The 12,695-nt window shown below is 39.8% G+C and overlaps 1 protein-coding gene across 1 annotated transcript in view; it reads right to left on the minus strand.

Annotated features, from left to right (window-relative positions):
* Nucleotides 1-12,695, minus strand: part of Csnk2a2 (casein kinase 2, alpha prime polypeptide) — a gene marked incomplete at its 5' end in the record, with an annotated part of 41,107 nt that extends 28,412 nt beyond the window's left edge. The window contains 3 exon segments of the mRNA XM_005388434.2: nucleotides 14-115; nucleotides 11,748-11,859; nucleotides 12,552-12,695. Of these exon segments, the coding sequence (XP_005388491.1) occupies nucleotides 14-115; nucleotides 11,748-11,859; nucleotides 12,552-12,655 (318 nt within the window).

The raw sequence follows: 12,695 nt of genomic DNA on the forward strand, positions 1-12,695 counted from the left end.
ACCAGGCACCTACCACAGGGTCCTTTACAGTGTCAATCAGCTTAATGATATTTGTTCCACCACGAAGATTCTCCAGAATCTTAACCTCTCGTTTTATCTTCTTTTTCTTCACTGGCTTAAATACACAAGAGTAATAAGAAGTGAGACTCCTTTTAAAGTTAATATGATAAATATAACTTTAAAACAATGTAAGCCAATTATACAGCTTGCATCCCATCTTGTATACTGTGTTGTGTTAACAGAGCATGCTTAAAGAAAAAAACAGAGACAAAATGGGCTTGCCTATAAAAACTTTAAGCACTGAATTAAACAATTTATAGACTCGTGTACCTTATGTGTCAAGATCTTTAAGTAGTTATATCTAGGGCACTTTAAAAAATGTGAACACTCATGTCATACTTTAAAAATAAAACGCTTACTTACTAGACAACTGTCAAGTGGAAAATGTTATAGCTCTGAACAGCTGTATATTGTGGACTCACAAATGGAAAAACTGAAATAAAATGCTGAGACACCTGCTTCCCTCCAATGAGTTACATATAATTTTGTCTTCTAGAAGTGAAGACCAGTTCACTGACATCAAGTTACAAACTTCTTTCCCAGCTGCTGGTTCCCATTTCCTGTTGCCACTCCCATTTCCTTAATATTTAGAATCTGAAACGAGCACTGAGCCAGTAATATTTCCCAACAGATCCCATTCCTAAAGAAAGAGATGTTGGATCAGCAAAAAGAAAAACTGATCTGATGTAGCAGTACCGAAACTCTCTACCTGCTAAGCTATTGATCTGCTATATAGAAAAATTAAAGATATTAATTAAAAATACTTGCATAACACATAATTTCCTGTTTTAAACAAGGTAAAGAATATGAATAAAGGTAGTTCTGAAAAAATAAGTATATCACATGCAAATATACTTCATAAGGCACTTAGAACAGTGACTGGCATATAGTAAGTACTTGGTAATTGTTAGTTTTATTATTTTTGAATTTTTAATTAGTACTAAGTCATATTTAATCCTCACAAAATCTCTATGCAGTAGAATCAGCAGAGTAGAGCTATTTGCCCAAGGTCACAGCTAACAGTAGAACAGGGGCAGGAATCAAATCTGGACGGTCTGACTCTGCTTGCCGCATTCTTCACCCCTGTGCTTTTGTTCCCATGTATCGCTAAGGGGAGAAACATAACTAAGGAAAGGAAGTATTCTACTGCAAAACACTGTTATAATAGCACCAGCAAAGAGGGGCCAATGTGTTTGCTATGAAACAATAAAGCAAGATCTATAAAGTCTGTCTGGGGGAGAGAACATAACATGCAAAAGAAATCCTCCTCCTTGGTTGGTCACTGAGATACAGCTCTGGACAACTACCACATAGGTCCTGCATCACCTACAATATGGTGCTTCAACTGAGGGACAACACCCTAGCTGCATCCTTGCAACCCAGCCACCATGATAATGTTTAGTTTTCACATTGCTAGGATTTCACTAGAGTAGATCTGGTTGCTGTGTCTCTTACCCATCTCTACTTAGGAACTTCCTTGTCTTAGTTACTTTTCTCTCGTTGCTGTGACTATACCTGACCATGTGGTTCAAGAGCCTTTGGGAACAGCTTATGGGGAGATATTGGAAAGGTTTGGAGATGTTGCCTGAAAGAGCAGAGCTGCTGTATGGGAGATTCTGGTCAGAGATCAGAAGATCAGAAGGTGGATAGAAATCCTGCCCATAAAGACCAGGCTTGGGAGGTTTCTGCTGGAAAAAGGACTGCACTGGCTGTTGGCCTCCAGAACACATGTGTTATGGCTTGGCAGAAAATTTGTCTGTATTTTGCTCATGTCCAGAGACCTTGCATGAGACTAAGATTAAGGGCAGCAGACCAATCTGGCAGAAGAAATTTCAAGGCAGTCAAATGTTAAGGTGGTGGCAGGGCTAATGTTGAGGGCTTTTAGCCAGATTTATGTTGAGAATCAAGAGCAGAGAGCCCAGCAAAATGATTTAAAATGTTCTGAGATTGGCCAGAAAGGAAACTGTAGTAAAGCTGTGGGACTACAAAGACAGAGCTGAGGAAATCTCAAGGAACAGAATATAAAAGATGGCCTGAGAGCATCACAATAAGCATTAGTTGCCACCCTTTGCAGCCCCAAAACTGCCATGGTGAAAGACTTTACTTTGAGGAGAAAGCTTCAAAGTGCCATGTTCCAGAAATGGCGACAGCTGCACCATGTTCGAGAATGGTGGTAGTATAGAAAATTTGTTCCTCAGAATTAGATTCAGAGTGCCCAGCAATCCAGGGACTCGACCCCTACAGCCAAGTGAGAGGAAAGCCTGGCTCCTGGCTCCAGCTGGCAGCAAACCTTAGAATCATCTATGTGGTGCTGGTTTTAGGTACATATAGAATGTAAGAGTTATGGGATTAAGGCTTCCACTCTGATTTCAGAAGGCCTGGGAAGCCAGGCAGTGTGCCCATGAGAGGGCAGTGTGTGAAGCTGTGAGGGTGAAACCAAGGGTGCAGTGGAGACCCTAGAAGTTTAGAAAACACAAGAATGTGGATTGTCTAAGGAAAGCTGCAAGGGGGGGGGCGCAACACTGGCCTAAGAGAGAAGCCATGGGAGGGAGCTACAACCACCAGAAGTGCTGTAACGGTGGAACCACCCAAGCCTTTTGGAGCTCCCAATTTGCCACAGGTTGCCTCAGATGTTTGCCCTGCTAGACTGTGGACTTGCTTTGGTCCCACTGCTTTGTAGCCCCGTTTGTATCTTTTAGAATGTAAATGTTTATCCTGTGCCACTGAATGTTAGAAGTGTTTAACTTTTCATTTGTACAGGGACTTGCAGCTAAGAGTTTGCCTTGCATCTCAGAGGAGACTTGGAACTTAAGATTTTTTTTTAGCAATGCTGAAACTATTAGGACTTTGGCAACTTTTGCAGATGGACCAAATGCCTTTTGCATAAAGGGGTGTGCATGAGGCTTTGGGGAACCAAAGGCTAAATGTTATGGTTCTAATGTAATGTTCAAGTTGTGAAATGATAAGAATAAGCATGTCTTTGTATCTGGAAAGGTTTAAAGAAATGTGTCTGGTTGCTACCTTGATAAGGGGTGGATTGTTATAGTTGGTTGTGTGTCAACTTGAGAAATTCAGAAGTTTAACTAAGATTCAGCAGGGGGCTGGGGGCTCTCTCTGTAAACATCCTCAACCTGCGTAGGAGGAGAGCTCAGAGATGATGTGAATGCTATACCTGGGGGTGGGGTAGCCTGCTTACAATATAACCCAGGAAAAGAGGCTTGCTCTCCCCCCTTTTTGCTCTTGGTACTTTTGCTGTCTTCTATAGCCTTGAAGCCAGCTGATTATGAACTGAAACCTCTACAAACTGTGAGCTAAATAAACCTTCCTGAATTTTGGGTGTCTGGTATTTCGTCTCAGCAAGGACAGAAAAGTAACTAACACACTCCCTCCTTAGGCTCTTTTTCCTAACTGGGGAGCTCAATATTTTGGGAAAATGAAGCACTGTACAACCTGATCAAAAAATAGCCAGGGAAGAACATACTACGTAATAACTAGCCTGTAAGTCTCAAAAATGTCAAAGCCAGGAAAAGGAACAACTAACTGTTCTAGATTTTAAAAATATGACAATTCAATGTGACACATGATCTGAGATTTTCTTTCGCCACAAGGAACATTATAATGATGACTGCCAAATATGAGTAAAGTCTGGAGATTAGCTACGAGCAGTGAATAAATGTTCATCTCTGATATTTTTAATATTCAATGTGGTGTTAAGAAAATGTTTTTGTTTTTTGTGGTAGTGGGGATTGAACGCAGGGCCTTCACACTGAGCTACCTCCCCAACCTTCTTTGTATTTTTAAATTTTATTTTGATACAGGGTTTTCCTAAGTGGTTAGGTTGCCCAGTCTGGGCTTGAACTTGCTCTCCTCTTTCCTCACCTCATAGCGTACTGGGATTGTTTGCCTGTGCCCCACATCTGGCAGAAAATGTCCTTGCTTTGAGGAAAGATACACTAAAGTATTTAGGGGTGATTGCAATTCATTCTCAAGCATTTCAGAAAAAATATAAAATATACTGTGTATATGTACACATTTAAACATATAAATACATTATATTTGGTATACAGATTTTAAAAAGGGGAGAGAAGGATAAAGTAAATGTTAACATTTGAGGAATCTAGGTGAAACATATATGTGAATTCTTACAACTTTTCTGTAAGTCTGAAATTATGTTAAGACGTAGAAATAAAAACTGCCTATGTTGTTCGTATAAATTCAAACCAATGCTAACAGTGCACTCAATGCCTTTTCATGCAAGAAAATTCTACAGCTGTCATCCACTACAGGAAAGCAGGTACATATCTGTGGTAGTAGCAACAAAGGGAAAAAAGCCCAGACAAAAGTCTGTACACATCAAGAAACCTCTTCTATTTTTCACAGTGCTCCTAACTCCTTAGAAGGGTAATCCATTAAATAAACTGCTTTTATGACATTGCCCTACATAAAGCTTCTGCTGCTCTCCTGTTACTCAGCAACAGGTCAGATGGCACACAGAACCTGGACAACCCAGTTACAATGAAACTATCTTTCAATATGTCTAAAGACAGCACCTAAACCATATTCTGTTGCCCAAATGTCACCTATCCAACAACTAGCCACACTACAGATTAGGAACACCAAGCCAATTCTTAAGTGGTGGAACTGAGTCCCATAAAAGCTAAGGTCTTCATCTGCTAAGACCAAAAAGCTATAAAAAAAGGAAAACTACAGCCCAGATACTTCCCTCCAAATGTAAAGAACCAGGCTGCAGGCCGCTCCCTCTGACCTTGGTTTACTCCTCTAAACCTGAGAGAAGCCACAAAAGAGCCACCTAAGAGCCAGAGGGAATAAAAGTGATCATTTTATTTTCAGAAATAGGCTCAAAAAGAAAAAATTAGGATTTATCAGGAGAGACTGTTGACATACCAATCAATCAATCAATCAATCAATCAGTTTTATAGAACGGAAGATGCTTTGATTCTCCTGTCCAGAGTTTGCATCCACCGAGCACCAGTTATACAAAACGCAGAAAAGAAATACAGTTCCATGACAATTTCATCTTGTATGCCAGAAGTCTCTCATCAAGGGTCCATTTCCCTCTCCTTTTTTATGACACAAGGCCTTACTTGGTATGCAGTCTAGGCCAGCTCTGTACTTGCAATGCAAGCCAAGCTGACCTCAAACTCAAGATTTTCTTGCATCAGTCTCCTGACTGCTGAGATTGCAGGTGTGTACCACCACACATGGCTCTATTTATTTCAGTTCAAACATGCTCCCAGTACTGAGAGGCAGAGGCAAGAAGAGCTCAATTTCAACTTAGCAAGATCCTGTTTCAAAATAAAAAATATTTAAAAGGGCTGGGGACGTAGGTCAGTGTGAAGGTCTTGGGTTCAATTCCCTGTACTGGAGAAGAAGGAGAAGGGGCATTCAGAGGAGAGCGGGCGCGTTCAGGGTGGTATGGCTGTAGAGGAGAAGGGGCATTCAAACGGAATCAGTTTAGCTGTTTTTCAAACCCAAATGATATTTTTCATTTTTACTCAAAATCAAGTGGCAAAAAGTTAAAAAGAATTTTTTTTACTAAATATTTAAAAGGAAAAAAACGTTTCAAATTTTCTGTGCATGACTTTTGAGAATGGAAAAGAAAAGGAAAAACCTTTTCAGAAGGTTTCTACCTAAGTGATGATCAGTTCCTGCTACTGGATAGAACCTTGTTTAAGGTAATCCAAGAGTAAAGTACTTTTCCCTATTTTTTTTTACTAACATTTAAAAGCTTTTAAACAATATATAAATTTTGTGACAGGCTGCTCATAAAGATAGAAGTTGACAAGATCAGTAACACATCCTATATATTTACCAGAAGTTTTTTCTTCTATCCTAGGTTTGAGGATTTACCTACATTTAACTGTGATTTAAATTACAAACTTATGTCTACCAAAGATATAAAATTATAACTCAATAAATTCCAGCAAATATTAACAAGCAAAGTCCCATCTAAATTGCTTCTCAAGCATAAATAGATTGGTAAATTCAGAAGGATAGAATATAGTTCACAACTTCCAAGTTTGGAGTTACTCTTATCCCACTACGAAACCAATGGCTGCCCCACTAAGATATTAATTTCATCACTGCAATTAGTAAGTACAAGCAATAACTGTTGCTAGGAATTAAGGGTGGGGTGAGGAAGGAAGTTCAGCCTAGATGACAGTGTTTATTTTTTTCACCTTGGTAGCATTTCTGAAACTCAGTGCACTTGACTAAATATAATCTGAAGCTGGAAGTGGTGGTATACCACTGTAATCACCACCTACTCAGGAAGCTGAGACAGGAGGATTCTGAGTTCCAGGATAGCCTGGGCAATTTAGCAAAACGCTGTCCCAATACAAACAAACAAACATGACTAGTAGCTAAGCAATTTATTCAGAGCAACTTTTCCTCTAATCTTTCAGATCTCATCCTTCCAATGTTACCAGTTCCTTGAGGGTAACTGATTATTCTCAAGATTAATGTTTTTAATTCAGAAAAGGTATAAAATCAAAATAAAATGAGGTACCACCTCACATTCATTAGAATGACTATTACCAAAAAACAAAACAAAAAAACTGCAAGTGTTGGTGAGGACGTGGAGAAAGAGGAACCTTTGCACAATGCTGCTGTTAATATAAAATGGTATGGCCACTGGGGAAAGTTCCTTAAAAAAGTAAAAGCAGAATCACCTTATGATCTAGCAATTCCACTTTTGTGTATACAACCAAAAGAAGTGAAGCAGGGTCTCAAAGAGGTATTGATTTATATAGTTATGTTCAAAGCAGCATCATATACAATAGCTAAAAACAAAATGCAGCATTACCAACAATGGAATACTATTTAGACTTAATAAGGAAATTCTGACACACAATACAGCTTGGATGAGCTTGTGGATGGCCTGCTAAGTAAAATAAGATAGCCACAAAAAAGACAGCTTTCTAATCTCATCAAGTGAATGTTACGATTCTTCTAGTATTAGTTCTGCCTCAAAAACCGTTCACCTGCTCCACCTTTAATAATGTTATTGAAATTATACTGTACTGTTCTCAGTGACAGATATTGCTCATATTTTATACTAACGGGTACTCTGTATCAAGATATTCTTTTCACATAGGGTTCACTCTCAAATAAGCCTTAATATATTAAAGGGATAAAACTATAAACCCTCCAAATTGACAAATGATCAGGATGAGACTTGCAGAATGATTTAGGTATAAAACACTGCTCCCTGCAGCTTTAAACCAAGATAGTAAAGCAGCATTCCCCTTGTGCACTGAACATGTTGCTGTGGATACTAATCTCAGAGTGTCTAAAACACTGGGTGAGCATGTATTCCATACTTCAACTAACAATCCACTGAAGTTAAATATTTCTTTTCAGAAGGGTAACTCCAAAAATCATTCAGAAGAAATTACTTCTAGTTGATTTCTAGTGAATTTTCTTCAGTCTTCCCAGCACAGTTCAGGATATGAAATGCCAAATATACAGCAAATGTCCTGTATCCCTCATACTCACCCAGATTACATGATGTGTGTAAGATACAGCTATAACTAGTACCTCTACTTACTATGTGGCCCTGAACAAATCACATCCTTTTTCTGGGTCCTAGTTTACCTGTAAAAAGGGTCTTGGGATGTAAGGTTTCTAAGTTCCTATATTCTGTGATTCTGTTTGACAAAGGTTAATTAACTACACTCTCCATCTCCGATCCCACAATCTCAGTATGAGAAATGGCACTAACTAGCTCACACACAGTTTTTAACATTTATGTTACAATTCTAACATGCTCCTGCCAGGTTGAACCACTGGTGGTACATGCACAACTGTCCCATCAAGTGGCTTGTACTACTGGTGGTACATACAAGATCAAATCACTTTCATTGATCTTTTTACTAATAAAATTAATAAAAAACTGCCTAATAAAGCATAATAGTTTTAACTATTTTTATACCACTAGACAGTTGTGAAAACAGGAATTAGAAAAAATTTAGCAACTACTAATGTGTTGCTTCAGAAGGACAATGCCCAAGTCATGGAGAAAAAAGCCGCCATCAGAAAAAGCAGACATTAAAGAGAAAGCAACTATCAGCACACACAAAACATCATTTTGATATAACATAAAGACTACTAGCTTACTATAAAGTTACCAGCAAGATTTGTAATCAACACTAATCCTCCTTTAACACTATCTCCTAACAATGTAACATTTACAACAAATCTACACATATGCTCACCATTCTTTGTCTTAAGTTCAAGAATTTCTGAGAAGAAAAATGGACAGCCAAGATCTTTATAAAACAATACCATTAATAGAAACCTTATAGAAAATTTCCAAATCACTGCTGCACTCGTTCAAAATGTTGTACATTTTTTTAAAAAAAAAAAACAGCATCGCTCTTGACTTTTCAGAAAATAGTTTAATCTGAAACATCTCCCCACCCCAAGACGCGCTGAAATCCAGCTGCACAGGCAATGCTCACAAAATGCCAGAAGTTGTCCAAAATGGCCAAATGCTTTTATCTCCGTGTACGCCTCTCTAAGAGGTGCTACAAAGGAACTCGAGGACTGATTTTTCAAAATCAAAAGATGAAACTTTTGACACCAAATACTATAACTTTCTGCTCTGCTAATACAAACTCATACTATTTATCCCTCTTCTTTTTCTCTTTTCTCTTCAAAACAATTTCTTTCAAAAAAGAACCTCTCTGATGATTGGGAAGTTTTAAGGTCTTAGCCTCAGAATATCACTTGAGGACAAGCAGTAAAATTTTCTTCATCAGCTTATTATTCATAAAATTTTTTAAGAGCCCCAATATACTTTGATCAATAAAATACTTAGAAATCTCCTTACAAATTAAATAAAGTAAACTCCCTGTGATCATTCAACAACCATTCTCACAAATTAGAAAAGACTGACATAAAAAATTACTGATTGAAAAAAAGACCCTGTCCTCAAGGAATGCACTCTCTAGCTTGGTCACTATATGCATATTAATACATAAAGTTCCAGTTGAAATACAATGAACTTAACACAAAAATGAAGCCTTTTCTAGATTATTCCAAATTGAACTGTTAAGAACTTAATTTCCTATGACCAAATACTACAAGAGTACAAGATAGTCACAACTTCAACTTACTTAAACAAAAGAGAGTAACTTTATTTTTGAGACAGGGTTTCCCTATGTAGTTCAGGCTGGCCTTAAACTCACTATGTAGTCTAGATTGGCCTTGAACTCACAGAGATCCTTGTCTGAGCCTCCAGAATGCTGGGATTACAGACATGCACCTCTACACCCAGCGAGAGTTAACTCTGGATAAAGACTCTCTTTTTCAAAAAGAAATAGTTTTTGCTACAAAAATCACAATAATACCATCAGTGATTTCTTTTTTTTTTTTTTTTTTTTTTTTTTTTTTTTTTTTTTTTTTGGTTTTTCTCCGGTACCGGGAACCGAACTCACGACCTTGCGCTTGCCAGGCAGGCGCTTTTGCCGCTGAGCTAAATCCCCAGCCCCTCCATCAGTGATTTCTTACATCGTTTTTTAAATAGGAATAAAACCTGGACAGAAGTGTCACAAGGCTTTGAAAAACAATATAAAGGAGTGCAGTTCTACCAGTGGAAACATGGTGGTTCACACTGCACTGTGAATAGAAACCGTGTCAAAGAGAAACAAGGAACACTTCATTAACTAGAGCATTAAAGGCACCTCCTAAGTCTCATTCCAGAACACTGGAACTTACACTGTACTCTACAGAGATCCTACCATCCAATGCTAAAGTAAGCAGGAAGACACTTGAAAGAATAAAAAGGAAGAGTTCTTTTGGCAAAGTAATAATGCCAGGGAAGTTTCTTTGTGTCTCGGTCTCTCATTTGTAAAAACGCACACCATCCTTCCATTCTGGGCTCCTGAGAATCTTTAGTGGAGGGAAAAAGCATCCAGCCACCTATGAAGTTCTATATAAGGATGACTGAAAAGCAATGTCATGCTCTCCTAAATGAGCACATGCATTTTTTGTTTTTGTTTGCTTGTTTTCTTTTGAGACAGGGTTTCCCTGTGCAGTGCAGGCTGGCCTCAAACTCACAGTGATCCTCCTGCCTCAGCCTTCCCACTGCTAAGATTAAAGGTCTGTACCACCATGCCTGGTGCACACAGATATTTATATATACACCTGGACCCTGTTCCTTTCAAAAAGACTCCACTAAGGAAATTGTACACTTATCACAAAAATGCTGCCACTGTACAAAAGTTGACATTTTTCTGGAACTGCTTTAGAGTCAGCAATTCATTCTTCTGAATGTACACTAGTAGAATGTGGACATGCCTAACTTCAATTTGTTTTGCACTCTGAGAAAGACTTGAAGCAGCTTATACTTAGGGCATTTGTACTTATTTGCATAAAGGAACTGTATGTCTTCCTCAGTTGACATCCTTGAAGGAAACATTTCTTCAAATATTTTGACTTAAGAAAGAACACACAGCATGGTATCTTGTGCTTCATATTTAGGGAAGAGAGGAGTCAAACTCTTATCAGATTTCTTGCTTCTCATCTCCAGTGTTTCTGACACAGATAATCTTGTGCACCTCTTTCTACTCCAGTGCTGCTTCTTCATCACTGGGCTAGGATGGTACTGAGTGATGGTACTCGTCATTTCTCAAAAAATGTGATCTACAGAATGCATTTTAAACAAGGATACCTACAGAGCAGCCTCAACACACAAGAACAGCTTTTCAATCTAACACTCTTATTCAACAGCATCTCCGCCACAGCAGAAATCATGTACACTTAAGAATACTTACCTATCATTCCCACTCTTTCACTAAATGACATGCACACATATAAAATGATGTGAGAATAATGGGCACCGTTCACAGAATTCTAAGAATTACTTTTCAGTGTACCCTATAAAACATTATTAAACTTATACATTCAGTTACCTGCAGGAAAATTTACCCAGTTCTTCATGCTCATTAAGATCATGTCTTCATCGGAGAGGTAACAAAAGGCATACCATTATCAAACTGAGACTGCTAAACCAGCTATTAAGACAATTTTGTTCCAATAATTATTTTAGTGATTAGAAATGTTCCCTTCTATTGCTCCACATTTCACTTTCACTAGCTAGCAAGAGAAAGTAGCTCACTGACTTCCCAAAAAGCCTTCCTGGCACTGATGTCACATGACACCCATCCCATCTGAAACCTTACTGCTGAAGAAGAAATATGGGATTATCCACTGAGGGTTTCCTCCATGTGGGCTTTACACTAATCTCTGAAGCCACATCCATGTATTACAATGTTTTTCCCGGAATAACTCAGAGCACCATGAGTAACACTGCTCAAGGAACCCTTGGAGTGACAGAATCTCTATTAAAAGGCTTTTCTTTTTTCTGACCACTTATTTATTCTGTAACAAATGAAACCCTGTTAGAATTTTTGTTTCGGGAGCTCGTAATTTTCACTTTAGTGTAAATTAAGTTCCTGAACTATCACGGTCACACCTGAGGTCAGTTTTCATATTGTCTCAAAAGTTTAAGGGAAAATGGGTGAGAGGAACGGAAGAGAGACACTGGAACAGCAGGTACATAAAATGAGAGCGTACACTGCTCATTCCGGAATGCAACTGGGTAGCTAATGGTCTTTCGACTCGTGGATAAATAGGTCACATGGCACTCGTAGAACACTCACCTTGAGAATTTTCACAACCACTCTTTCGTTGTTAGTGATGTTAATGGCCTCAAATACTTCACTATATTTTCCCCGACCAAGTTTTCGAACCAGTTGGTAATCATCCTGATTACTGTGAAAGGAAAAAGACACATAAATGCCGGGATTTGGGATTACCAAGCCTATGCCCATTACACAACCCGTCCAGCCACTTCCACTAATCAACATTTGGTACCGTCTATACACATCATGCCACAAGTCATTCCCTAAATGAAAGCCACAACGCAAACTTGGCTCCCTTTACTCTGCAGAGCTCCTAACCTAATTGATCCTTCCAAACTTAGAGGGATGGGGCGGGAAGGCCAGCAAAGGCTACACATCACCTGCCTAGCCCACACCACCAAGGGAGGCAGTGCGTACTTCGGGAATCTGGACGTCTTTTAAAAATTTCCTCCCACCCGGCCTCTTCTCAGAAAACTAAAGAAGCAGAGGATTTTAAGAGCTCAAGAACACAGCTGCTGACTTCCCACCCCAAGAGAAACCCCAAAGTGTAAGGACAGCTCCCTCACTTCCCCCAGGCGCTGGCCCCTGGACCAGACAGTTCTGTCCCCCCCCCCCCCCCCGTAAAAAAGCATTCCTTGGGGAAGAGGAATGTGCAAAGCAGGTTCAGGGACGCAGCGGGGGTAGAATGGAAGAGGAAGACGCGAACATGTGCGAGAGGGCCCTCTGCCTCCCACTAGATCCAGCAGGCGCCGGCCACCGAGGGAGGCCGATCGCGGGGGGCGGGGGACGGGGCGCGGGCCGGGGGGCGGGCGGCGGCTTTACCCCCAGCTCGGGACGTGAGACTCGTAGTCCCAGTACTCGCGGCTCCTCAGGCTGTTCACCTCGGCGTAGACCCGGGCCCTACTGCCCGCGGCCGGGCCGGGCATGGCGGGCGGGACCGGGGGGCACCGCGGGGTGCAGAGGGCG

Source organism: Chinchilla lanigera, unplaced genomic scaffold (genome assembly GCF_000276665.1).
Source record: "Chinchilla lanigera isolate Chin_1 unplaced genomic scaffold, ChiLan1.0 scaffold00032, whole genome shotgun sequence".
NCBI classification, from domain to species: Eukaryota; Metazoa; Chordata; class Mammalia; order Rodentia; family Chinchillidae; genus Chinchilla; species Chinchilla lanigera.